Source organism: Perca flavescens, chromosome 3 (assembly GCF_004354835.1).
Source record: "Perca flavescens isolate YP-PL-M2 chromosome 3, PFLA_1.0, whole genome shotgun sequence".
Lineage (NCBI taxonomy): Eukaryota > Metazoa > Chordata > Actinopteri > Perciformes > Percidae > Perca > Perca flavescens.
Genome location: NC_041333.1, coordinates 14,766,334 through 14,794,010, shown reverse-complemented (window position 1 = coordinate 14,794,010; position 27,677 = coordinate 14,766,334). Strand labels below are relative to the sequence as shown.

The 27,677-nt window shown below is 40.9% G+C and overlaps 3 protein-coding genes across 4 annotated transcripts; 2 read left to right on the top strand and 1 right to left on the bottom strand.

Annotated features, from left to right (window-relative positions):
• The first annotated feature begins 9,498 nt into the window (after positions 1-9,498).
• Positions 9,499-17,165, top strand: rabgef1l (RAB guanine nucleotide exchange factor (GEF) 1, like). 2 transcript variants are annotated; one of them, XM_028573922.1, is made up of 9 exons: positions 9,499-9,633; positions 10,261-10,454; positions 10,605-10,774; positions 11,143-11,318; positions 12,549-12,630; positions 12,745-12,877; positions 13,016-13,107; positions 13,234-13,490; positions 14,684-17,165. In XM_028573922.1, the coding sequence occupies exons 2-9, from the start codon at positions 10,282-10,284 to the stop codon at positions 15,113-15,115; spliced, it is 1,515 nt and encodes a 504-aa protein (XP_028429723.1). In that variant the 5' UTR covers positions 9,499-9,633; positions 10,261-10,281; the 3' UTR covers positions 15,116-17,165. The 2 variants fall into 2 exon arrangements, with proteins under 2 accessions (XP_028429723.1, XP_028429724.1); XM_028573923.1 differs by lacking the exon at positions 14,684-17,165 and adding an exon at positions 13,572-13,855.
• Positions 17,166-21,426: 4,261 nt separating this feature from the next.
• Positions 21,427-24,064, top strand: LOC114552665 (immunoglobulin superfamily member 1). The gene is made up of 6 exons (XM_028573647.1): positions 21,427-21,501; positions 21,610-21,645; positions 21,895-22,185; positions 22,491-22,763; positions 23,089-23,364; positions 23,472-24,064. The coding sequence occupies exons 1-6, from the start codon at positions 21,477-21,479 to the stop codon at positions 23,792-23,794; spliced, it is 1,224 nt and encodes a 407-aa protein (XP_028429448.1). The 5' UTR covers positions 21,427-21,476; the 3' UTR covers positions 23,795-24,064.
• Positions 24,065-24,761: 697 nt separating this feature from the next.
• On the bottom strand, positions 24,762-27,108 carry otol1b (otolin 1b). Its single transcript, XM_028573957.1, has 4 exons — positions 26,706-27,108; positions 26,510-26,599; positions 25,747-25,818; positions 24,762-25,660 (listed from the first exon to the last, which is right to left on the bottom strand). Exons 1-4 carry the CDS (start codon positions 27,106-27,108, stop codon positions 24,762-24,764), a joined length of 1,464 nt encoding a protein of 487 aa, XP_028429758.1.
• Positions 27,109-27,677: the final 569 nt, after the last annotated feature.

The following is a 27,677-nucleotide window of genomic DNA, read 5'->3' as shown; positions in this document are numbered from 1 at the left end:
GACTACAGACTACAACCATCTGGTCCAGATCTACCTACTGTATGGCTGACTACAGACTACAACCATCTGGTCCAGATCTACCTACTGTATGGCTGACTACAGACTACAACCATCTGGTCCAGATCTACCTACTGTATGGCTGACTACAGACTACAACCATCTGCTCCAGATCTACCTACTGTATGGCTGACTACAGACTACAACCATCTGGTCCAGATCTACCTACTGTATGGCTGACTACAGACTACAACCATCTGGTCCAGATCTACCTACTGTATGGCTGACTACAGACTACAACCATCTGGTCCAGATCTACCTACTATATGGCTGACTACAGACTACAACCATCTGGTCCAGATCTACCTACTGTATGGCTGACTACAGACTACAACCATCTGGTCCAGATCTACCTACTGTATGGCTGACTACAGACTACAACCATCTGGTCCAGATCTACCTACTGTATGGCTGACTACAAACTACAACCATCTGGTCCAGATCTACCTACTGTATGGCTGACTACAGACTACAACCATCTGCAAGTTTTGTTTTTAGTGAACATCAACAGCTGCACTAAAAGTCTCTTGGGTTTATATAGGACTTGGTTGTTCTCCATACTGCATCACACACTATATTATATTAGTATATTTTTTGTTTTTTTATATTAGTACAAACAACAGTAAGTATCATTACTTAACCACAGTATATATTATTCTGGTGTACACTGTTGACTTGACTCTAATACAGACAACAGTAAGTATCATTGCTTAACCACAGTATATATTATTCTGGTGTACACTGTTGACTTGACTCCATGCTATTGATTATACATCACTTTAGCTTACCACTACCTCATAACTTAACCTTAATTGCTCTTGTATAGTTCATTTATCTTCTACTAGTTGTATATACCTCCTATTTAATTGAATTATTCTTAATTTGTGTTGCAATACCTGAATCAGCCCTCTTGTGAACACTAGGCTTATCTTATCTTTATTCATAACCCTGCTCACAAACTCACCTTAACCTGGGTCATCTGTTTGCCAATATCAATGTTCCTGCTACAGTAAATCCTATAGGCAAATTGTTCTGCTTTCACCGTTGTATGAACAATACACTTTTAAGGTTTTGTGTCAAATATTGTGCAATTTGTTATGAATTGCTCATTGTTTTGACAAGTTAAATTAAAGCTATTTACCAAGTGTCAGCTCTGGTCAATTTATTTGTACTGTTTTTTTTTTATAAATGTTATGGAAAATGAAAAAAACAATTTGCCTTGATCAGGGTTTTAATTTGTTGCAAATATGAACATGGTTTTAATAATCTGTATCTTATTGCTCTGAAAAACTACAATGATTTAAGAAATATCAGTGATACTTATCAACATTTATTGAATTGATTGAATATATTGGTAGACATTACAGGCACCTATTCATGTCAACAGAGAAAACAATTCTCTCTTTTATCACTTTGATTATGCAGGTGATGGTGCAGAAAGAGGGGTGAAGTCCTTGTAGATCTCTGGCACTTTGAGGACAGAAAGATCCAGCAACTCTCCACTGTTGTCTTTGTATAGTATGCTCCTATTAAAGACAAATTCATAGACATCAACACATAAGATATTAGGTGTACATATTACTTTTATATATATATATATATATATATATATATATATATATATATATATATATATATATATATACACATACCTTACCTTATCTGATTTGGTTTTGTGGATATCAGTAATTTTCTCTCCAAGGCCTGGTTGTGCACCCAGTGAATTTAAGCAAGAAACATAAATGATAAGTGTATGTAACATGATTTTAATATTATATTACAACAGGGGTACTTCAGTCACACCTAGAAGAAGAAAAACAAACAAACAAAACACTTGTTCTTTTCTGCTCAGTTTGCTTTGTATTAATTAAAAAAATAACATATTTAAGTTGCAAATAAAGCATAACATTTCTAGATCTGTTTTATTATAGTGGTGAAATTGTACTTAACAGACTGGGTCCGTGTACTTTTTCGTTCATTCGATTTTCATTTCATAAACAGGTATTATAAAACAAAAAACAAATGGTTATTTGATTTTCGTTTTAAAATACGAAATTTGAAATTGAAATACAAGGCGTTTTTTCCTTTTCATGGTCAAAAGGGGATGGGAGAAATTTAAAATATGCTGTGATTTTCATTTTCTATTTCATATAACAAAAAAACAACAACTTGAAAATCCATCCATCCATCCATCCATCCATCTTCGTCCGCTTATCCGGTGTCGGGTCGCGGGGGGAGCAGCTCCAGCAGGGGACCCCAAACTTCCCTTTCCCGAGCAACATTAACCAGCTCCGACTGGGGATCCCGAGGCTCCCAGGCCAGGTTGGAGATATAATCCCTCCACCTAGTCCTGGGTCTTCCCCGAGGCCTCCTCCCAGCTGGACGTGCCTGAACACCTCCCTAGGGAGGCGCCCAGGGGCATCCTTACCAGATGCCCGAACCACCTCAACTGGCTCCTTTCGACGCAAAAGGAGCAGCGGCTCTACTCCGAGCTCCTCACGGATGACTGAGCTTCTCACCCTATCTCTAAGGGAGACGCCAGCCACCCTCCTGAGGAAACCCATTTCGCCGCTTGTACCCTGGATCTCGCTCTTTCGGTCATGACCCAGCCTTCATGACCATAGGTGAGGGTAGGAACGAAAACTGACCGGTAGATCGAGAGCTTTGCCTTCTGGCTCAGCTCTCTTTTCGCCACAACGGTGCGATAGATTGAATGCAATACCGCACCCGCTGCGCCCGATTCTCCGACCAATCTCCCGCCCCATTGTCCCCTCACTCGCGAACAAAACCCCAAGGTACTTGAACTCCTTCACTTGGGGTAAGGACTCATTCCCTACCTGGAGAAGGCATTCCATCGGTTTCCTGCTGAGAACCATGGCCTCCGATTTAGAGGTGCTGATCCTCATCCCAACCGCTTCACACTCGGTTGCGAACCGATCCAGTGAGTGCTGAAGGTCGCAGGCCGATGATGCCATCAGGACCACATCATCTGCAAAGAGCAGCGATGAGATCCCCAGCCCACCAAACTGCAACCCCTCCCCACCCCGACTACGCCTCGATATCCTGTCCATAAATATTACAAACAGGATTGGTGACAAAGCGCAGCCCTGGCGGAGGCCAACCCTCACCTGAAACGAGTCCGACTTACTACCGAGAACCCGACACAGCTCTCACTTTGGTCATACAGAGATTGGATGGCCCTGAGTAGAGACCCCTCACCCCATACTCCCGCAGCACCTCCCACAGTATCTCCCGGGGACCCGGTCATACGCCTTCTCCAAATCCACAAAACACATGTAGACCGGTTGGGCATACTCCCAGGCTCCCTCCAGGATCCTTGCGAGAGTGAAGAGCTGGTCCGTTGTTCCACCCACCAGGACGGAATCCGCATTGTTCCTCCTCAACCCGAGGTTCGACTATCGGCCGAACCCTCCTTTCCAGCACCTTGGAGTAGACTTTACCAGGGAGGCTGAGAAGTGTGATACCCCTATAATTGGCACACACCCTCTGGTCCCCCTTTTAAAAAGAGGAACCACCACCCCAGTCTGCCACTCCTTTGGCACCGTCCCCAGACTTCCACGCAATGTTGAAGAGGCGTGTCAACCAGGACAACCCCTCCACACCCAGAGCCTTGAGCATTTCTGGACGGATCTCATCAATCCCGGGCTTTGCCACTGTGTAGTTGTTTGACTACATCAGTGACTTCCGCCTGGGAAATCGACGACAATCCCCCGTTATCCTCCAGCTCTGCCTCTAACATAGAGGGCGATTAGTCGGATTCAGGAGTTCCTCAAAGTGCTCCCTCCACCGCCCTATTACCTCCTCAGTGGAGGTCAACAGTGTCCCATCCTTACTGTACACAGCTTGGATGGTTCCCCGCGCCCCCTCCTGAGGTGGCGAACAGTTTTCCAGAAACACTTTGGTGCCGACCGAAAGTCCTTCTCCATGTCTTCTCCAAACTTCTCCCACACCCGCTGCTTTGCCTCTTTCACGGCAGAGGCTGCAGCCCTTCGGCCCTTCGGGTACCCTGCAACTGCCTCCGGAGTCCTCCGAGATAACATATCCCGGAAGGACTCCTTCTTCAGTCGGACGGCTTCCCTGACCACTGGTGTCCACCACGGTGTTCGTGGGTTACCGCCCCTTGAGGCACCTAAGATCCTAAGACCACAGCTCCTCGCCGCAGCTTCAGCAATGGAAACTTTGAACATTGTCCACTCGGGTTCAATGCCCCCAGCCTCCACAGGGATGCACGAAAAGCTCCGCCGGAGGTGTGAGTTGAAAGTCTGTCGGACAGGGGCCTCCTCCAGACGCTCCCAATTTACCCGCACTACACGCTTGGGCTTACCAGGTCTGTCCAGAGTCTTCCCCACCCCCTGACCCAACTCACCACCAGATGGTGATCGGTTGACAGCTCTGCCCCTCTCTTCACCCGAGTGTCCAAAACATACGGCCTCAGATCAGATGAAACGATTATGAAATCGATCATTGACCTTCGGCCTAGGGGTGCTCTGGTACCAGGTACACTTATGAGCATCCCTATGTTCGAACATGGTGTTCAAGTATAGACAATCCATGACTAGCACAGAAGTCCAACAACAAACAACCACTCTGGTTTAGATCAGGGAGGCCGCCCTCCCAATCACGCCTCAGGTGTCTCCATCATTGCCCACGTGTGCGTTGAAGTCCCCCAGCAGAACAATGGAGTCCCCCACTGGAGCCCCATGCAGGACTCCAGTCAAGGTCTCCAAGAAGGCCGAATACTCCGAACTCCTGTTTGGTGCATATGCACAAACAACAGTCAGAGTTTTCCCCCACAACCCGCAGGGCGTGGGGAGGCGACCCTCTCGTCCACCGGGTAAACTCCAACACAGCGGCGCCAGCCGGGGCTTGTGAGTATCCCCACACCCGCCCGGGCGCCTCACACCCTGGGCAACTCCGAGAAGAAAAGAGTCCAACCCCTATCCAGGAGTATGGTTCCAGAACCGAGACTGTGCGTAGAGGTAAGCCCCACCAGATCTAACCGGTAGCGCCCACCTCCCGCACCAGTTCCGGCTCTTTCCCCCACAGAGAGGTGACGCCCACGCCCCAGAGCCAGCGCCTGCCGCCCGGGTCTGGTCCGCCGAGGCCCCTGACCTTCACTGCCACCCATGTGGCATCGCACCCGACCCCAACGGTTCCTCCCACAGGTGGTGGGCCCATGGGCTGGAGAGATGGGAGCCACGTAGCTTGTTCGGGCTGTGCCCGGCGGGCTCCGTGGCAAACCCGCCACCAGGCGCTCGCCGACGAGCCCGCCCGTCTGGGCCTGGCTCCAGACGGGGCCCCGGGCTTCCTCCGGGCAGGGTCACTCCATCTCTACCTTGCTTCTTCATTGGGGTTTTTGAACCATTCTTTGTCTGGCCCCTCACCTGAGACCACTTTGCCTTGGGAGACCCTACCAGGAGCACAAAGCTCCAGACAACACAGCCCTCAGGTTCACAGAGACACACAAACCTCTCCACCACGATAAGGTGATGGTTCAACTTGAAAATAGAAATGAAAAAAGGTCCGTGTACTTTTTCGTTCATTCGATTTTCATTTCATAAACAGGTATTGAAAAACAAAAAACAATGGTTATTTGATTTTTGTTTTAAAATACAACATTTGAAATTGAAATACAAGGCATGTTTTCCTTTTCATGGTCAACAGGGGATGGGAGAAATTAAACTATGCTTTGATTTTTATTTTATATTTTATATAACAAAAATAAAATCACTAGAAAACAGAAACGAAAAAAGTCTTGTTTTTTCATATTCAGAGACCGGATGTTGTCATTTCCAAGGCAACAGCGCCAGCCTAGCCTACCAGTGTTGCTTTCAGCCCAGGCTAAAATTACTTTGGAAACCTATACTCTTGATAATGCTTGGGGGGAATTTTATTTCATAATGTCACATGTATTTATTACCCTCTCTCCCTGCCTCCCTCTGACTCTCTGACTCTTCTTGCCGCAGACAACTTCGCCCAAAGAGAGTCGAACCAGCGGAGGAAACACATCCTTGACCTTATTGGTTATTAAATATTTAAAAGACAAAGACCACACTTTCTTCCATGGAATATTAACAAATTGGCCATTCCAGTATGGCACAATGTATGGGAGAGAAAAAATCTCATTTTGAAATAGCTGTCTAATTATTCTGTTCCGACCATTAGAGTTAGATAAAAAACAAACATTTCCAATATTTGTATCAAAAGGATGAGCTACTGACATAGAAATCTGGGATCTAGCTGAGTCTCTGAGAAGAGTTAATGCTCCATAAGGGATGGCATCCATTATAATAGCACTCTCGAGGAGTGACAGGTATATTGTACTTACTCAAAAACTCTGAATACGAGTACAAATATCCATCAGTATTAATTAATTGAGAAACCAGAATCAAATTATTTCTAACCCAATTTGGGAAAAACAGCGACTTATTTTTATAAATAATATCGCAGTTATTCCAAATAAAGTACCGGTGAGGATTAAAATTGTGTTTATAAATTAGATGCCAGGCCAAAAGTGCTTGTTTATGAAAATTTGACAATTTAAGGGGCAATTTGGTGATGTTGTAATTACATAATAAGAAAGGGAGACCTCCCACCTTAGAGAAAACAAGATTAGGAAGAGTATTCCAGAAAGACTCAGGGTTTGTCAAGTACTGTTTTAACCAATTTATCTTGAAAGTGTTATTTAAAGAGGTAAAATCTAAAATGTTTAGACCACCACACTCATAATTATTAATAACCACAGACTTTTTAACGTAATGCCTCTTATGCTTCCACAGAAAATCAAATAGCATTTTATTAATATCTGCACATGCAGCTTTATCTACATATAAACAGAGAGCAGGGTAAGTAATTCTTGAGATACCCTCGGCTTTAGTAATAAGAGTTCGTCCTCTTAGGGATAAATCTCTCTGTAACCATGAATTGAATTTCCTTTTAGCTTTCCCAACAACTGGGTCAAAGTTCAGTCTGAATCTAACTTTATCATCCTTACATATGGATATACCCAGATAGGTCACTTGTGATTTAACTGGAATACCGTAAAGAGAGAGAGAAGGAAAGGTTTTAACAGCAAACAGCTCACATTTATTAAAATTTAATTTTAAACCAATAAACTAATTCAACCCAAGCACTCTTTGGTGACATGGTTGATTATGTTACTGTTGATCATCTGTCCATCATCGTATAAAGCCCGCCCTGACAACATTGTAAAAAGCAACCTATAGAATCTACTCAATAAATGTGACGTAACAATTTGCACTCAGTCTGTTTGGGTAGATTTCACCACATGTTTTGAGTGAAGCATATCTACATTTAACAGCTATGATACACTAAAAGAAATTAGGTAAAGTGTACCTAATATTTCTCAATACATTACACAACTGATTACTTATAAAAAGTAAGTAACATTACCTCTTGATTGTAAGCACTTAATACTTAATAATTGTTATTAATCATTACTTATTCAGGGAAGGTAAATTTTACTTACAAAAAATTATTGTCAGACACAGGAGATATTTGATCATGTCAATTTCTTTTAATCAATGAAATGTTCAAAAAAATAAGGACAGGAGGATGTACAAAAAGAACCCTCTCCACTCTGCATATTCAACTGAAAGAAGTTTCTTAAACCCTTCATATGTGGATTCCAGTTTGTTTGTTATACCAAACATGAACATCTTACATTTTTTTATATGTTTGAGGAACATATGCAGATATTTGCAAAGCCTTATGGGATTGTTGAAGATAACCAGTCAGTCTGTGCCTGAACATAAGACAGCATTTTCCACATCTCAACACCGTGTCCCTTTGGTTAAATGAATTGACAGCCTAGTACCAGTCAGAAACACACTGAGTTCAGTCCTTGCTCAACCAATATGTATCTTTTGAATAACATTGATCCATGAGATGATATGCATTATTTGAATGTAGTGAATTTCAATGTGACACTGCTCTTTGGGAGATGAAATTGTCTGATTGCATTGTACAGTGAGCATTCTTCAGCACCAACAGTAAGTTCCCAGGAAACAGTCTGTGCCTGAATACGGTGACAAACAGTTCATCATTAGCTTACTTTTGAGGCTCTGGACCTTCTTGAACAGCTTTGCTCTGTCAAGCACCAAAAGAGTTTCTGAAATACTTTACGTATACTCAAGCTTCTTGGTATACCAAGAACCAGCACTGACGCATGTGCACTTTGAACTGCAGACTTATCATTTTGGGGTAGATTTTATTATATTTGTTTAGGCTGCAAATGTTACTGTTATAAAATATGTAATGTAGGTAGAATTTACCCATTATTGTATATTTGCTTACTGACTAATATATTTGCGGTAAAATTTAAACAATTTGCATGTGTTGTATTTACTACCCTCCAAAATCCGTTTACGTTTACAGTGAATTTGATTGGTCCGAACAGCTCTGGTTCGAGCATAGGCTAGTTGCTCCAAAACGGATGAAGTCCAGACAGAACTTCCCAACCTCAAATGTTGTGGGCGGGGCTAAGTTTGGCTGGCATCCAGGCTAACTTCCTCCCACCCCACTGTACAAAAGACAAGCCAAAATATCGCAAATACGGGCGTCGCCTCGATATCTTGAAATTTTGGAGCAGCAGTATTGGGCAGCAAAATTACGAATCCCACTATGGCCACGCCAAGACCCGCCCTACGAAGCAGCTCGATTGGTTGGGGTTAGGCATTTCACCTCGAGTGGTTAAGGTTAGGGTTAGGGGATTGGTCAGGGGATAGGACCTGTACACGTAAGCATGGACGCCTGGCCAATAGTAGTGTGTGAACGCTATTGAAGGGCGAAGTCCCGCCCATACACCCACCCGGCCAATCGCAACGCAAGTCAATCACAGCTGTCAATCATGACATTTTCATCCTGTTTTTATAGCATCAAATAACTAATAAAAACTCGTGAAAAAAATTATCACTTGAACAAATATCAGCATGATACAAATTTCAGGTATATTCAGACAGACAGTATGAAAAAAATAATGTGTTTTATTAATTATTAAGTATAAACCCAAAATTAACATATCTCCCTAAAAAAAAATAACTCTGGGCCGCAGCTCTTATCCATCTCCAAGGTTTGGGTTTCTCTACAATAAGCACTACAGCCTCAGGTGTGCCTGTAGACTCACCTTGTTGTAATATCCGGACAAACCAGTAAAACACATTTAAGGGGTCAGTTTAACGAAATTGGAGATCTAAACAGTGCCTTAAAAGATCTTGTGTTATAGAATTGTATTTATTTTTTATTGAAAAGGGCGAGTCATTATTTGTAGCAAATAAATGACATTTGTTTTACAATCTGTGAGTAAAAACGTAGGCTATTGCAATGTGGTAACGCTAGACGGCGATCATCGATATAAATGGATTTGTAACATACAAAAAAAAACTATCACAGAAGAAGAAACAACTGACAGACAAAATGGCTGTGGGACAAACCTAACGTTAGCTGCTTGGCTAATGTAAACATCCACCAACAGTAGACTGGATCCTGAGCGACGATAACGTTACCCGATAGATTTTTGACACTGCGAATGAGTGTGTATGTTGACACAAAATTCACATAGCCAACCTAGAGCATCACCATTAACACAATTGTTATTCAGCTTACGTTAGTTAACCTATAGCCTAGGTTAGCTGTGTAATTAGCTTAGCGATAGCTAGGTAAACACTAGCAGCTAACGTTAGCTGTGGATTCCCTTGTTGATTTGCCGCGCGAACATACTTGTCTAACGTTACAATCGTTTAGAATGATATGTTAATAAGAGACAACGCTGTTTTAAGAGGATATTCTGTTGTAGAGTTAGCTTCTCTTGTCAGTTTAGTACCACGAGAGAAAGGTGCTAGCTATTAGCTAATGCTAACAAGTAAATAGGTCAAAGCTTTCAATAGCCCCTAAACAAGAAATCAACTAGAGCCGTCAGGGCCTTGATTAACTTTTGGTCAGTGCTAGAATAAACTACTGTAGCAGGGTGTGATTAACGACGTGTGGTGAGATCCTGTGAGTCATTGCTGTAGAAAGTTGTTCTGCGATCTTGAATGGCAAGTGTAATGGGCAACGGGAACTGTCTCTTTTACACACGATAATGCACTGTTTTTGTCACTGCGTTGCTGTTCGTAGTCACTGTTTTGGTCGTTAAAGTTTTCTATCTTCTGGTTGCCCTAGCAGTGTTTCTAACTTTGGTGAAGGATGACGACGCAGCGCCGTGGGATCCATCTGGACCAATCAGAACTGCTTTGCAAAAAAGGATGTGGTTTTTATGGCAACACTGGCTGGCAGGGCCTGTGCTCAAAGTGCTGGCGAGAGGAAAATCAAAAAGAAAAGCAAAAACAGATTCAGGAAGACTGGGCACTTGCTGAGAGGTGTGTATGTCTCTGTGTGTCCTGTGTACAATTATTCCTAAAAGGCAAATACTCTGTCAATTGTTCCTTTACCTCTTCATTTTGTTGGCTTGCTCTTTTGTCCGCCTGTCCATCTGACAGCTATTACAGTTGTACTCTCTTTCCCCCCAGGCTGCAGAGAGAGGAAGAGGAAGCATATAGCAGACATCAGAAGGCCCAAACACAGCCTACCATCACACCCTTCAGCAAGTTTGAAGAAAGAAAAACTAAGGAAAAGTCCAGCAAAGTCAATACAGTTACAAAGTTTTTTACTCCTTCCACAAAAACGCCACCAAAAAAAGGTACATACTATTGCACATACTCAACTGATAGAGATGCTAATCATTTATCAAACCTTTATTTTTCAAGTTTTCATTGTTGTTCTTGATTCAAACAATTACAGTATTGTTGTCAAGTTATGGTGATATTTATACTAATTTAGGAAGTTAGGCTTGCTTTGATTGAACTTTCTCTCTGCCTGCATTTTTGTGGTGACCTGGGTAACCTAAACACAGTTTGGTTAAAATAACCTTATAGAGTGCAGCATGTGGTGCAACTACCACATGTTGTAAGGGATATCAGGAGAAAATACTTAGTACATCCTTTTTTTTTTTTTTTTTTTTTTTTTTTAAAAGCTTTGATTAGGGTAACATTAAATATCTTCCCCCAGACACTCCTTTTGATGCTCACTCCAGCCCAAGCCCCAGTTCCTCTACGAGCCGGCATTCTTCTGTGGGCAGTGATTATGCAACGCGAGAGTTCATTGATTTTCTCAAGCCGCTGAAGTCTGGCAGGGAGATCTTCAAACAGTGCCGGGCCTTCACTGAGAGCATGGTCTATAAGCGGGTGAGCTGAAGTGGATAATTGATCATGTTTTTGTGTGTTTGTAGGAACCATTTAATTCCTATGAATGAATAGTTATGCAAATCTGGACAGCCTGTTAACAAATGTACTTTTGCTTCTATTTATTTTTGTTTTAAGATTGTGTTTTTACTCAAAGTCGGCTCGGGTACAGGATAGTTGCGGCACTGCCGGAAGTCCCCCACTTTTCATTTTCTTTGCGTTAACTTTAAACTCCGGTAAATAGCAAGTGTTAAGGGAAAATTTGGATCGTGCAACAAGGCGTGCCTGCTTGGTAAATTCCTGGAATGATTGTAAAGATTTACAAAGAATATGTTTACGGCATTCGCTCTCTAACTGGGATGTTTTCGGACCGATTGGTGGGGATTTGCTATGAACAAAATTCACATGGCGATACACTGGTTAATAGCAAATTATATTTAACCATGTATCCAACAAATTCATATAGCTCACATTCCTGTATTGTGTAAACAGTTAACTTCATTTAATATCGTATGCAGCGTTTTCTTTGCGGGGTGCAAATGTTCCACCAAAACAAGTTCCTTTCCGAAACCATTTTAAAGAGCCATGCTCGCTGTGTCCGAAGCTTGGCACCGCCCAAGACAACTGTGATTGGTTTAAAGAAATGCAAACAACCCCTGACCGTTTTTTTCTCCTATTCAGGAGTGTATACTCCTGTTGCCAGACCTTCCTCCGCAGCGCTGTGGAGATAGGTCTGGCAATGCGAGACTATACAGCAATGATAGCAATGCTGATAGTTTTCAAGTCATTGTGATTGCACCATGTGTCTACTTTCAGCAGTGTTTATCTGTAATAGTGTTTCATTACCACCTGTCCTGATTTATGTTAACGTCGCAATCTCTGAATGAAATGAGCTTGTATTGCTTTTATTATTTTTACATGACATTGTCAAATACCTTAAACAGCTAGTGAAATCTTGATTGCTTCCGATTGAGATGACTGTCACACAGTGCTGTCCCAAGCAACAGTTTTTTTAGATATCCAGTTTGATATTGACATGAACTATTTCTCCATTTAAAATTGCCTAGTAATTGCCACATTTAAACAGATAACATTATCAAAATTAAAATGATGCACATTATATCAATCTGTCAAATTTGGGCTTGATTTTGAAATCCGTTCCTGTACCATGAATGTATTTCTAAGCTAAAAATTCAATTAAATCTGATCTGTTCATTCCCATTCCTTGTTCAGGACATGGGTGCTGATGAGCTGTCAGAGTGTGTGCAGGACTTCTACCAGAACCTCTCAGACCGCCTCCACACCCAGTTCAAGGGTACTGCTTAACGCTTACACTTAAGAAGAATAGAAACAGTGAATATCACTTACATTAGTCAGTGTAAAATGTCTTTGCTCGGTATATCTTTGATCTTTGTGCTTCTGTTCCTAGGTTCGTCAGATCATGTAGAGAGTGTTATGGATGAAGTAGAGAAGTACATGATGACTCGTCTCTACAAGGACGTCTTCTGTCCTGAGACCACAGACGACGAGAGGAAAGACCTGGCCATTCAGAAGAGAATCAGGTTAGCAAACAAAAGTTGTAATGATGCTTACATTTGCTTCTCAGATAATCATTTCTCTGCATTCCCTTTTGAGCACTAGAAAACACATTTGCAGGCGAAATGGCCGCAACTCAAAGTCTTTATTGTGGTCTGTTACAGAGCCTTGCATTGGGTCACCATTGAGATGCTGTGTGTTCCTGTAGACGAGGAGATTGCTGAGGTGTCGGACAGCGTAGTCAAAGCCATCACGGGTAAGTCTCATTACTTTTCAGAAGGCCGTGGTAGGACATCACCTCGTTATCTTGGCTGTAGCAATCCAGCCTGATTTTCAGATGAAACCATTTTTGTTGTCTTCTCAAATGTCGGCATCGTTTCAGATGTGATTGAAATGGATTCAAAGTGTGTGCCCAAGGAGAAGCTGGCATGCATCACCCGTTGCAGCAAGCACATCTTCAACGCCATCAAAATCAGCAAGAAAGAGGCTGCGTCTGCGGATGACTTCCTCCCCACGCTCATCTACATTGTGCTGAAAGCAAACCCTCCGCGACTGCAGTCCAACATCCAGTACATCACCCGCTTCAGCAACCCCAGCAGGCTCATGACTGGAGAGGATGGTTACTACTTCACTAATATGGTGAGGAAATAAGTACCGGCTTGCATCTATGTGGTTTATTGTGTGTGTCCCTAAGTCTCCGTTTCCACATTTTTTTTGAAGAAGCTGTGGTTCTGTCAAATTGTGTGGTGTTATGAAGCGCCTACCACCGGCGCTGGAAAATGAAGCCAATGCAGAAGTGACAGAAACACCTCTCTTAATCATTCAATACAGTTCAACAGCACGGCAAACTACATACTGCAAAATAATCATAAACTTGAATCAACACCTCCCAAAATAAACAATTATTAAAAACAGTTATTAAATAACATAATCCAGATGTCCAATTTTTGAATCAGTCCAGCTCTTCTGGAAATTCACCTTTTTGAAAACAGGATAACGACAAACTTTCGCAAGCAGCTGAGTCAAACAGCAGTCTCAATAAACCATGATGCAATGTTAACATTTTATGTAACATGTCTTATGGCTTTATTTAGAAATTTTGAAAACCTTGCTTCACTGTGCTGCTGTTCACTCTGGTAGCAACGTGGGAAAGACAGATTGAGTTAAAGAAGTTACAGTTACATTTGTCACAAATTACCCCCTTGAATTTACTGAATGCCATAGTCGTTGGAAAATTCCTAAGATCTCTGAAACATTCAAGGCGTTAGGTGGTTTAACATTAAATACATATAAATGTTATTGTTTAATAATTTTTTCCGTCTCCCTAACCCATTGATACTTTATAACCAATTATATGAGAGACACAACAGAGAGAGCAACAAAGGTCCCCGGCCAGACACAGCCGTTACAGTTCTATGGGGCCTTAATCCACTAGTGTTTCACATTTGAATATATTTTTAAAAGTTTTAAAATATTTGCTTTTCTGGTCTGGTGTTCTTCTGGTGTCGTCTGTCTTGTGATTGGTCAACGACTACTTTCATTTTCATAAATTTGTCAGTGTAAATTGGTCATGTTTACAAACCTATTCACATTAAAAGGTCTAAAATGAGATCTGATTGAGTGACATACATACTGACGTGGACCCTCTTTCCACTCGGGCCATCTTTATTCCATTCATCCATCCAACTGTCCAATAAAAACCAAATGCAGAAAAAAAGTGACTTTTTTTTTTTTTTTTTTTTTTTTTTTAATCTCAGTGAATCTGTAATCACAGACTGATGATATCCATGTGCGATGTTCTTGTACTGACCAGCCACATCCCCTCTCCCCAGTGCTGTGCGGTGGCCTTCATTGAGAAGCTGGACGGCCAGTCTCTGAACCTGAGCTCTGAGGAGTTTGACCTGTACATGTCGGGCCAGGCGTCCCCCCACTGGCCACAGTCCTCTGGAGCTTCTTCTTGCTCCCCAGGCAGCGCCACTCTCAGTCAGGTCCACAAGCGGCTGGACGTGCTAACGGGGCTCGGGGAAAGGCAGGAGAGGGTCATGGAGAAGGCTCGCCAGTTGGAGAGCGACCTCATCGACTGGACGGACGAAGTGGAGCAGAAGGTGCAGAGCGTTCTGGAGAGCATTCCAGCAGAGACCCAAAACCCCACTGCAACCACGGCTAGTGGGACAACTTCTGCAGCATCATCAGCAATCGACTCTGATAATGTTGAGAATGAGCACCTGCCCCCACCACTGCTACCGCAAGTGTTTGCTGGCTGATGTGCTGTGCTCCAAAAAAAAAGTCCCCTGGAGACTTTACTTCACCCTTCCCCTTTTCCCTGGTGTTAAATGTTGCTGTCCGTATGCACATACATACTGACATGGACCCTCTTTCCACTCCGGCCATCTTTATTCCATTGATCCATCCGTAGTCCAAGAGGCCCTGAAATTACACTGAGCAGTAACAGAACTATTACATTAAAGGAATAGTCTGGCAGAGAGTTAGATCAATGGCCTCTCTCATGTCTGTACAGTAAATATGATGCATAGCTTAGAATAAAGGCTTGAAACCGAGGGGAAATGCCTAACCCGCCTCCGTCAAAAGGTAACAAAAAGCGAATCATCATTTCCCAAAATGTCCCAGAGAGTCCCGGCGACCACTTACACTTTAAGCATTTTGCCCTGGTTCCAAAAGTTCAGGTGCAGCATTTGCGGGGCAGCCCTGATGTTTGGCTTCTATTTCAGTTTCGGGATAAGCAGAGTTGTCCTGGCATCCTTGACCCAGTCATGTCCTTTTGGTGTTCCCAGGCTATTTGGGAAATATAACCCCAGCGTGCTCTGACTGGTGCTTTCTCCTTTCAAGTGAGAAGTGCAGGGAAAGCTTTCACAGATTGGCTTCCAGGAGACCCATCCGTTGGTCACCCTTGTAGTTACATTTAAACAGACGGTATAAATTGTTGGATGTGATTTGTAAACATGTTTCTGTCCTTCTTCGCGGCTTTTCAGAGAAGGATTTTGTTATCCTAATTGTGATGGCCCTAGGTAAATTGACCAGTGGAGGCTCAAATGGACACACAAAAGCTTACAGCCCAAGTAACCCCTAATAGGGAGTTTCCAGTCAAATGTGTTATCGGCAAAGGAAATGAAGAAATCTGTATAATGCAAAACCTAACTTCCCCCTAAAATAACACTCCAGCTCATGCTCGTAATTTGTGCTGTGTTTACTGTGTATTTCCCTGTCTTACAGAGAAATATCCAGAGAGATGTGCGTGTGTGACAGTTGTGCATGCGGGGAAAGTGTGTGTGTGAACGTGAGCGGGTATTGCATGGTCATGTTCCGTTAATGTCGGTAAATCATAAAGTAGTGTGTATGGATATTGTGGTCTTATTTTCATGGCAGACCTCACTCTCCAGCCATAAGCTTGATGTACAGAAGTGATTTTATTTTTCTATAGAGTGGCAGGTATCAATTATTTTGGATGCAATAGGAGATATTAATCCTGTAATATTTACAGTAGTACTCTGGTTAAAAGAACATTGCTTCAAGACATGTTACATGATTTCTAATGATTGAATAGTAAAATCTTCATCTATTCATTTCTATTTTCTAGAGGGTGTCCCATCAACATAGAAAAATCTGTTTTTAGGTGATTTGTTTGGGGATTTATTTATTGGAGCTGTTGTATTAAGTCGGTAAGAAGTCAAAGATGATGCTGTTTCCTGTAACACAATACGCTCCTAAGGCCGGTTGCTTTACCAGTGCAGAAAAATTCACATAACCAATTTAATTTTGAAGCACTTTTCTGTTTGATTTTTAAATCTCTTAATTTAGAGGTACATTTAATGAAGGAAGTTAATGGCTATATTCAGTTAAAAGGATAATTGGTGAAAACAGTGTTTAACAGTGTCTTTGTATTTGGCGGTCATGTACAGAGTGGGAGAAATGTTTGGGAGAGTTGTTTTTTTTCCTTTGCTCATGAGCTGAGATTTCCTTGTGTTGCTAGAATTGAATCTTTTTTTTTTTTTTTTTTTATTCTATTAGCGGCACGTATAGTTAATGTGCAGTTGCTGTCCAATATTAGTTTGAGAAAGGACTTTTAATGCAAACCTAAACAATACCTTGAATAACTTAATATTGCACTGTATGCACAAGCCATTTATCAGGTATTTTAAGGAAGTTTAAAACATCTTTGTAATCTAATAGGTTTGTTATTGTATCACATGGGAAATACACAATACTGTCTTTTATTTAAATGTAACTTATTGGGGCAGTATTGGTTTATTTGCATCTATGGGTGTGTGATGATGATTAATAAAAACTGAAAATGCATGTGCACTCGGGTGCAGTTCCTGTTCATGTAGTTTCACCTGACTTGTGATTTTGCAAGCTAGGAATAAATAAGGAGTTGGCACACTGATAATTATATGGATACAATTTATACAGTTCTGTATCATGGTGGTGTAATGAAAGGAAAAAAAGTAATTGTAAAAGTTTAACAAAATATAACATTCTGCAATTCATGAACCTTTTCCGTCAGTGTATGCTCATATTATTTTAATTTTGGAAATAGTCAATAGGCTCTTGCAGACCAAAAGTTTGTAAGTGTATTAAGTAATCTCAGATTTGCTGTATAGTTAATAATAAAAGCCTAAATACAGTGAAACATTTTAATCTTACAGCATCACAAAAAAGTCAATCAAAAGAGGAAGACAACAGATGAACTATTTAAAATAAAACAGGTAGAAAATACATTATCAAGCTGTATACAATATATTTGACAGTAAGTAGAGTAAGTCAGAGTATGACTAATCAAAGTGACTTTTTAGTATGAATTTATTTCTGTGTCCTCTCTTCTAGCTGCCTGTGGTGAGATTTTGTTAAACTTAAATCTAAAAAAGATTAAGACCTACTTTATTGAGACCACAAGGGGAAATTACATTTTTTTCACTCCATTAGTTATTACAATACAAACAGGCCTGAAATGTACACACATGCCTAGGATCTATACATGCATTAATGGTGAGATGTCAGAGTGACGGGGCTGCCTTTAACAGGCGCCCCTCTTGGAGGGGGGGTTTGACCCCTTGGCTGTGTCCAGGAGGTGAACTGGCACTTCTCCTAACCCCAGATACCAGTCCTCACTCTGTTTGCCCATGTCATTGGAGAGGGATTTAAAATAAGTACTTATTTAGTCCTTTTTCAACACAACATATATTGTGATTTGTTTCATAAGTCTTCCCGTGTTTATTTATCATTGGATGTTGGTGCATTTCAACTGAAACTCACAAAATAGGGTGTGTTTCTTTCACTTCCCTTTGTTTTTCACTGAAATTTCCAGGAAATAGATAGGGTCAAGGAATTAAGTAGATATGAAGAAAAGACTACAAAGGATATCATTATAAAATTAACATATATATATATATATATATACACACACACACACACACATACACACTATGGGTCAAAAGTTTAGGGTCACTTTGAAATTTCCATTCCACTCCATTACAGACAGAATACGAAATATGACATCCCCTCATAGAAATTTTATAACTAATGATGACGAACATAGGGCAAACGATTTAAATGATTTTTTTCTTAGATTTGAGTCGCCAGATGATTATACGGATGTTCTGGATAATGTAACATGTGAACCAGGTCAGAGGATAGTGGTGGACCCACAGGTGGTTAGCACTTTATTTAGAGATGTATGCTCTAAAAAATCTATGGGTCCAGATAGGATTTCAGCCTTTTTGTTGAAAACCTGTGCAATAGAGCTTTCCAGGGCATTCTGCCCAATTTTTCAAAAATCTTTAGATTTACATACTATTCCATCCTTATGGAAAAAATCTATTGTTATACCAGTCCCTAAGAAACAGAACTCAATGGAGAATCGTGATTTCAGACCTGTGGCCCTAACATCACATGTTATGAAGTGTTTTGAACGATATGTTTTAATGGGTTTGAAGGATCATGTTAAACATTTACTCTCGACCGTTTCAATTTGCTTATAAGGAGAGGCGAGGTACTGAGGGGCGCCATTAACTGCATCTCTCACTTAGTGACTAGTCATTTAGAAGACACTCAAGCATATGCCCGTTTACTTTTTATTGATTTTAGTTCAGCGTTCAATACCCTGAATCCTAGATTGCTGACCACAAAGTTAAAAGAACTTAATGTAAATCCATACTGTATCAAATGGCTCTATTCCTTTCTGAACAATCGCACACAACAAGTGAGAGTCAACAACTCGTACTCTGAGGTTAAAATTACAAATCACGGGGCCCCGCAGGGATGCGTCTGTTCACCAATTTAATTTACATTATATACCAATGACTGCGTAGCAAGTCAAGAGAGCACTTTTTTTATTAAGTTTTCTGATGACACAGCAATTTTAAGCTTATTAAAAAGGAAAGATAATGTTTCGCACTATTTCTCTGAGGTAGACAGATTTGTTGGCTGGTGCGATAATAACTTTTTAATACTGAATGGAGCCAAGACTGTAGAGATCATTTTTGATCCTAGAAGTGTAAGAGACCATAGTCCGGTAATGATATATGGTAATATCATTGCACAGGTACCTTCACATAAGTACTTGGGAGTTTATATAGATAATGCACTATGTTGGTCTTCTCATGTCAACAATCTTTGTTCCAGGTTACAGCAGAGGCTATACTTTTTACGAAGGTTAAAAGCGTTCGGAGTAAATCAGAGAATGATGTATTTGTTCTACCAGTCTATTTTTGAGAGTTTGATCAGATATGGTATTACGGCATGGTATGGTAATTTGACTGTCCAATTAAAATCAAGGTTGGGACGATTGGTGCACATGGCTTTTAAAATTATAGGGGGTGTGGGGGAACGATCACCCCAAGAGCTATTTGATGCTTCAATTCTAAATCATGCCAAGAAAATTGTGAGAGACGATACACATATTTTGAATGACAATTTTAAATTATTACCTTCGGGAAGGAGGTACAGGGTCTTGATGTGCAGGTCTAATCGACTAAAAAACTCCTTTGTTCCTAATGCAATCAAGGCGCTAAATGGAAATGAAATACTGTGAACTGCCTTCTTGTGCTGTTTTTTTTTTTTTTTTTTTTTTTTTTTTTGATGCTGTATTGTGTGAATGATCTATTATTATTGTGTTTTTACGTATTTGATCATGTTGCTTTGCATGACTAGACTATGCACGGTGTCCAAGACAAATTTCCCAGTGATGGGACTAATAAAGTATAAAGTAAAGTAAAGTACCAGCTGAGATCAGTTGCATTGTTTTTTTAATCAGGGCAGCAGACCAAAAGTTTGTAAATGTATTAAGTAATCTCAGATTTGCTGTATAGTTAATAAAAGTCTAAATACAGTGAAACATTTTAATCTTACAGCATCACAAAAAAGTCAATCAAAAGAGGAAGACAACAGATGAACTATTTAAAATAATAAAACAGGTAGAAAATACATTATCAAGCTGTGGGGCGGGTTGGCTGTTTGGTGCCTTGCTCAAGGGCCCCTTGGCTGTGCCCAGGAGGTGAACTGGCACTTTTCCTAACCCCAGCTACCAGTCCTCACTCTGTTTGCCCATGTCATTGGAGAGGGATTTAAAAGAAGTATTTATTTAGTCCTTTTTCAACACAACATATATTGTGATTTGTTTCATAAGTCTTCCCGTGTTTATTTGTCATTGGGTGTTGGTGCATTTCAACTGAAACTCAGAATCACAAAATAGGGTGTGTTTCTTTCACTTCCCTTTGTTTGGAATTAAGTAGATATGAAGAAAAGACTAAAAAGGACATAATTATAAAATTAACATATATATATATATATATATATATATATATATATATACACACAAGGGTCAAAAGTTTGGGGTCACTTCGAAATTCCCATTCCGCTCCATTCCAGACAGAATACCAGCTGAGATCAGTTGCATTGTTTTTTTAATCAGGGCAGCAGTTTTCAGATTACATTATGTGCTTACATAATTGCAAAAGGGTTCTCGACTGTTGTAGAAAGAAGTGGCTGATCTTTAATGCAATATCTACATCGGCCATTATCAGCAACCATTCATCCAATGTTCCAAAGGCACATTCTGTTTACTAATCTGTTATCATTTTAAAAGGCTAACTGAGAAAACATTGGAGAACCCTTTTGCAATTACATAAGCACATCATGTAATCTGAAAACTGCTGCCCTGGTAAAAAAAAAAAAAATTTCTAGTGACCCCAAACTTTTGACCCATAGTGTGTGTGTGTATATATATATATATATATATATATATATATATATATATATATATATATATATATATATATATATATATATATATATATATATATATATATATTTTATTTTTTTCAATATTTGTTATATCGATAACAAAAGGAGATAGTCCCTTATATTGTAATACCCATCCATTCTTGTTTGTTGTTTTAAAAAAAGAAAAAAGTAATCCCCTTTAGGTTTCTGTGGAAGTATTTTTGAAGAGTTCAAAAATAGACTTATGTCAGAAATGAAAATGTTATTTCTAAAAAAAAAAAAAAAAAAGGGATATCCTGTGTGATGTGTTGGAACATCATTTTCACTTCCCTCCCCACTAGAAATAAAAGAATCTCCCTCAGTCTCTGTTTCTCACAAAAATTTAAAATGGACACTGTCATTTCCCTCCTTGGTGAGTTTTCATCCGTTCATTCGTAATATCTCACAAATGTATCATTGTGTTTAAAATATTGTTTTTCTGCTTTTATTTGTCTCATGCTGGATTATTTTCCTTTTTCAGTTCTTTTGGCACTACCACAGCTTGTAGTAACAGAGGGTATGTACCACTTATTCTTATTATTAAATTCTAGATATGGAAGAACTTCACATAACTAAATGTTAACCTTTGTAAGCATACATTATACTGTATCAATAGAATTTATCAATCCACTGAACAGATGGCATTATGTGATTTTAAGTTCATGAGCTAAACATTAACATTTATAATCGAAACTGTGCAGGTATACAGATTATTTTTTGGGGGGATATACTTCCCCAGCAAACCCATATGTGTCTGTCTCCTTAGTTCCCCGTGTGACCTCGTTCAGAGCTGTATTGGAAATGGTGTCAGGGGATTCAAGGATCTTCTCTGGAGAGAGTGTCAAGCTGACATGCAACATTACTGATCCATACAGGTCCACTTGGACCTACCTGTGGTTCAGGGACTCTAAGAAGCTCCCACAGTCTGAGAAGGACTTCATTCTGTGGAAAGCCAAGGTTCAAGATGGTGGGAAATTTTACTGCCAGGGAGTGAGGGACACATTAGTGGGAAACATATACACTCTCCAAAGTCTGCCTTTGGAGATTCACGTGGATGGTAAGAGCTTGTTTATCAGTATCATTTCATTAGAAATCTCCTTGATTCACATGTCAGGCCCTCTTCTTCCTCTTTTTTCCTACTTCTGCTACTCCCGTCAACTCTGAGAATTGGGAACCACTGAACTCCAGCTGCTTTTAAATATTGCACGGTGCCCCGTTGTGTGTTTGTTTTTAGAAAACGTGACCAAGTTTTGGTCACATTTAAAACACGCTGCCATTGGCCTGTTTTATTACTGTAAATATCAATATAAGAGCACAAGATGTTATTTCAATGTCACTTTCTTCTCTGTAATCTTTGTTCAGGAGGGTGGGCTATCCTGCAAGTCCCACCTCATCCCGGCCTTGTCGGAGAAACCTTAAAGATCACGTGTCGCGTCCGAGGCACATCCCGACTTCATGAGATGATTCTGTACAAAGATGGCGTTGAAGTCATGAGACAGAATGGCCTCCACCCACATTTCTACCTGAATAACTTGACCCTCGAGGACCAAGGAATTTATTCTTGTAGGGCATCGTGGGATGAAGGCAGACGTACACGCTCTGTAATTTCAGCTGACGCTTCGGTGCAGGTCTTAGGTGAGTTTACATTCTGGGTTGCATATGCTGAGTTTGGTAAATTTGCACGCGATAAATGTATAGTTAGACACTTTAGGAAATGCACTTATTGGCTTTCTTGCCAAAAGTTAGAAGAGCAATACCACTTTTGTATCTGAGAGCAGTATTCATCTTTTCAACTAACTCTCGGCAAGAAAGTGAGGAGCCTTTCCCATAATGTTGAACCATTCCCATAAGATCTTAGCATAATTACTTGCCAAAAAAAAAAAAAAAAAAAAAAAGTCAACATTCTTTTAAACTATTTGGATGTGTCAGTAATGTTTCTTCTTCTGCGGCTCTATCTCAGAGGTTCTGTCGCAGCCAGTTTTGGAGATCTCTGCAGACAATAACCTGATTCCAGAAACGAAGATGAAGCTCATATGCCACCTCCAATACAACGCCCGTGCTCCTGCCCCTGCAATAAACTTCTATTTCTACAAGAATAACAACCGACTGGGAACAGCAACCTCTGAGAACCATGATTTGGTCAAACGGACTCCAGGCCAGTACAGCTGCAAGGCCAGGGTGCCTGAGTTGGGCATCTCCAGGTGGAGTGAACCCAAAAGCTTCGGACAAATAACAGGTACATAGAAGTTAATGTAACCTGCTGTGTGTCCTTGACTAAAAGTTCAAACCTAAACCTCAAAATTGTGAATTGCTTCTGAGGTCAACTTGTATCTGACCCAATAGGAGCACAGATGCTGGTGCCTCGCACTTTTCATACCAGGTACCCAGTGCTCTCCCAGCCTCCTGCAGCTGAGCCAACAGCAGCCCGGCCCTCTCCTCACCGATCCACTGCAGCTCCCACTTTTATTCAGCCTGCTGAAGTGAGCACCCACTCTACAGCTCCTCCACTGATGCCTTCACAGCCAGCACCAAGCACTCTGCTATCTACAGTCCAGTCTCTCACACAAACTGCTACCCCTACCCCCTTCAATATGTCTGAGGAATCTGGTGATATGTCTGAAGGATCTGGTGATATGTCTGGAGGATCTGCAGACACTGTCCTATAGTGACAAGTTATCGGACATTACAGAAAATACACAATCCTAAATCAGAGTAATAACATGCAACTGCCACATCTTTAGCTATCTGATATCAATCATATTTACACTGTGCTGCCAGTGCACACTTTTTATATGGTTAATTGTTGTAATTAATTCTACATGTTACCAAGTGTCAACTTCATGATCTCATCTGTACTAAACTAACTGGATCCGTAGTGCTGGGAATAATAACTAATGTCATATTGTGCAAGCAAATAAAGCATGAATCATACAGTATGTACTACTGGATTTTATTTTTTAATGAACTCTTTTTTACAACCCTATTGCACAATATTTAGTAGTCCTCATGCAATACTGCTTTCTTATTAGAAGTATTGGTATAATAACATGGGCAGTGGATTTACAGTAATGATAATAATACAGTTATAGGTCACAGTGATAGTCTCTGTATACTTAACACATGCATCATATATTTGTATGTAAGATTTAAATTTATGGTGAATATTGGCATGTTTTGCCCTTGTCATTTTGCAAACATTTTTATAGTGTCGTTTTTTATTGTCTTCTTCCCCTAATTACCTAGGAGGCAATGTGTGTGTTTTTTCAAGATTCCTCATTGACTAATTTACCAAATTTTTTGGACTGGACAATATACCCCACATCTATGTTTACTTATAGATCTTTTTTTATGCGTGTTACGTGAGGAAGGTTGTGTATATAAAAACTTTGTATATATATATATATATATATACAATCAGTAAACAAGACTTTTGTTTTTATTCAGAGGGCAACAGGTAAAATAAGAAGATACTAAACATGACCTTGATATTGCCAGTCCTTGCATTTTCATACTAGTGTGCAGTAAAGCTTTCCCAACAGTTCATAAGTAATGAGTGTAGTGTAGCACCACCAGTATTTGTCCTTTTCAGGAATGGAACAGTCCAGTAGAGGAAACAATTTTTTCAGTAGAGAGTCAGACCGTGTCTGAGTAAAGCAGGAATCCAGAGAAGATGCTGTCATCCTCATTGCTGGCATACACGCCATTCCAGTCTCTGAGCGTTTCCATCCACACCTGATCACCCGCTGCCAGCTGCAGCACCACCAGAGTAGACGCCTGGTCGATGTCTTGACCGTACAGAGAGTCCCGCGTCCTTACCCGTCGTGAACCGTTCACTACCAGCGTGGCTCGCAGTGGCTGATTGCGTACGGTGATGTGGTAGGAGAAGACATAAACCCCAGCGTGGATGCATGTAAAGCTACTGGAAGTGACATTGAAGTGGTTCTCTTCATTGTAGAACACTTTGTCAAAGCGGATTGGGAAGCCAGAGGGAGGGAAGGACTTTCTTGGAGAGATACCTACACTGAAGGCTGAGCGTTTCTGGGGAACCCCTGATCCCTTAGCTCCTTTGAATCCACGAATGCCCCGCTCACCTCTCATCCCAGGGTAACCTCTGTCCCCTTTTGGCCCAAGCATCCCTCTTATGCCTTGTGGTCCCTGAGGTCCTGTAAACCCTGGTTCTCCTGGTGGTCCAGCAGGTCCCTGATCCCCTCGGAGGCCTACAGGACCTGGGGCACCATGCTTGCCATTCATTCCTGGAATGCCCATCGCTCCTGGAATGCCAGGGGACCCGGTGTCCCCTCGCTCACCTTTCTGTCCTCTCTCCCCGAACGTGCCACACTCCCCCTTATCCCCCTTGTCTCCTTTAGGACCTATCTCAACAGCCACTCCTGGAGGTCCAGCTGGGCCCTCTTTTCCCGGTTCTCCTTTCTCACCAGCAGTCCCATTCTGGCCAGGTTCCCCTTTCACCCCACTATCACCTTTGACACCTTGCGACCCTATCTCACCTTTCTCACCTTTTGAGCCAACATCACCTGCAAGGTAAGGAAAACTATGTCAGAACTGTTGAAGTGTGGAAACAACATAAAACAATTCAACAATGACCGGATCAAGTTGGCACCTTTTTGTCCTGGTTTCCCTGGGACTCCTGATGGCCCACCTGGCCCACTGCTTCCTCTGTCACCTCTATCCCCTGAGACATTGATTCAATGAACAATATCCAACATAAGCAATGTGAGTATTTTTATTTTTCTAACTAGTAAAGAAGAACAATATATTTGATGGGGCCTGTGTAAACTGACTATTCTGAATCACCGTTGTGTAATGGGCCCCTGAGCTTTATGTGTTGTGCCCAGGGGCCAATTGTTTCATAATATGTCTTTGTAATGTATGATATGCCATGGATGCATTCTTTCAATATATGATAATATAATAGTAGTAGTAGTAGTAGTTTATTTGAACATGTAACAAAAAAAAGATGTCCTTAAAATGACAGATAAATAAGGACATCTCAGCACAATCTACCAAAATTATTATAAATAATTCAAATAAGAAATTCCCATGTTCAAAAAGGAGTAGGAAGAAGTTCATAAACAAACTTCTCTAGTCCTACCCCCTTTCTCTATTTTTATCCTTTAGTTAAATACAAAACAATTCAACACAATTCTTCTTTATATCTACCTACCTACAGCTCACATATACCCATGCATACACACACATTTAAATTTTTTTTTTGCTCTCTTTCTTTTCCATCTATCTTCTTCCTTTCTGTCTATCTATAGTAAATCAAATAACACATCCATACTAGTATAATATAATATATGATAATATAATTGTAATGTTTATGTAGTAAGCAATTTTAAATTTAACCATATTATACTCACCTCTGTCTCCTCTTAACCCCATAGGACCACTCACTCCCGGTGGTCCAGGTAAACCAGCTGCTCCTGTAAGGCCTCTTTCACCAGGTGGCCCTACATAAGGAAACGTAGGATAAGTTCAAAATGTTGAAAACAAACAAATGAATTGATTAAATCAAAAGCATTTTTCTCAAATGCGCTTTATCAGTGAGTCTTATACCTGCCATGCCTCTGTCTCCCTTTGGCCCCCTGGGGCCTCTCTCAGGTGGACAGCACTCGCAGAAGTTGAAATAGCACTCGTTGTAATCTAGAGTGTAATTCTCAGGGCCAGCACCGGGGGGCTCGGTGGTGTCTGTGTAGTACTGTGGAGGGACCTGATTTGGATAGGTGGCCCTCACTGTGGTGGGGAGCGGATGGGGCTCCACAGGATTTGCGCTCGGCACTATCTTGAGAGTCTTGGGCATGCTGGTGGTCACAGGGCTGTGCACGGTGATCTGAGGGACGGGTTTCTTGGTGTACTGGTACTTTGGCTTCTGTGTAGTCTTAGCTTCAGCGCAGGACACCACAGTGAGTGTAACCACAACTACAGCCACAAGGGTAGACTGACAGGAGATAATCCTCATGGTTGACTGGGATCTGAGAACAGAGTTTAAAAGTTCTTTTCTTCCGTTCTTCTGCACTCATTTCATTTCCCATCCACTTTAGGTTTAAAGACATTACAAAAATAGCACACCTGATCAGCAGTTCGCTGTTGCAAAACACTCAGCACTACCAAGCTACCTCTCCTCTCATCCACTATCATTCTCCATATTGTTTCTTCAATTCGGATTATTTTTCTATGTTTCTCTATTTCCACTTGTGAGCTTTCTACACCGCTTTCTACACCGCTAATTACAACTTTATTTCCACTTGTGCGCTTTCTACACCGTTAATTTCAGGTTGGAGCTACTTTGTTTCTCAGTCATGTGCCATTGTGACTGGAAAAGTCGGCAGTTTGACTATTCAAAGCTGATTTTATGGCTTTTAGCATTAAATTCTGCTGCTACAATGTTTAACTGCAATGAAAACCTGCATATTCATCATCTTTATCAAGTTCAGTACGCTCCTCAACATATGCCATTCTTTACACATAAAAAAAAAAATTTAATAAGTAAGCCATCAATCAACTTTCTGTGCAAAATGTATAATTTAA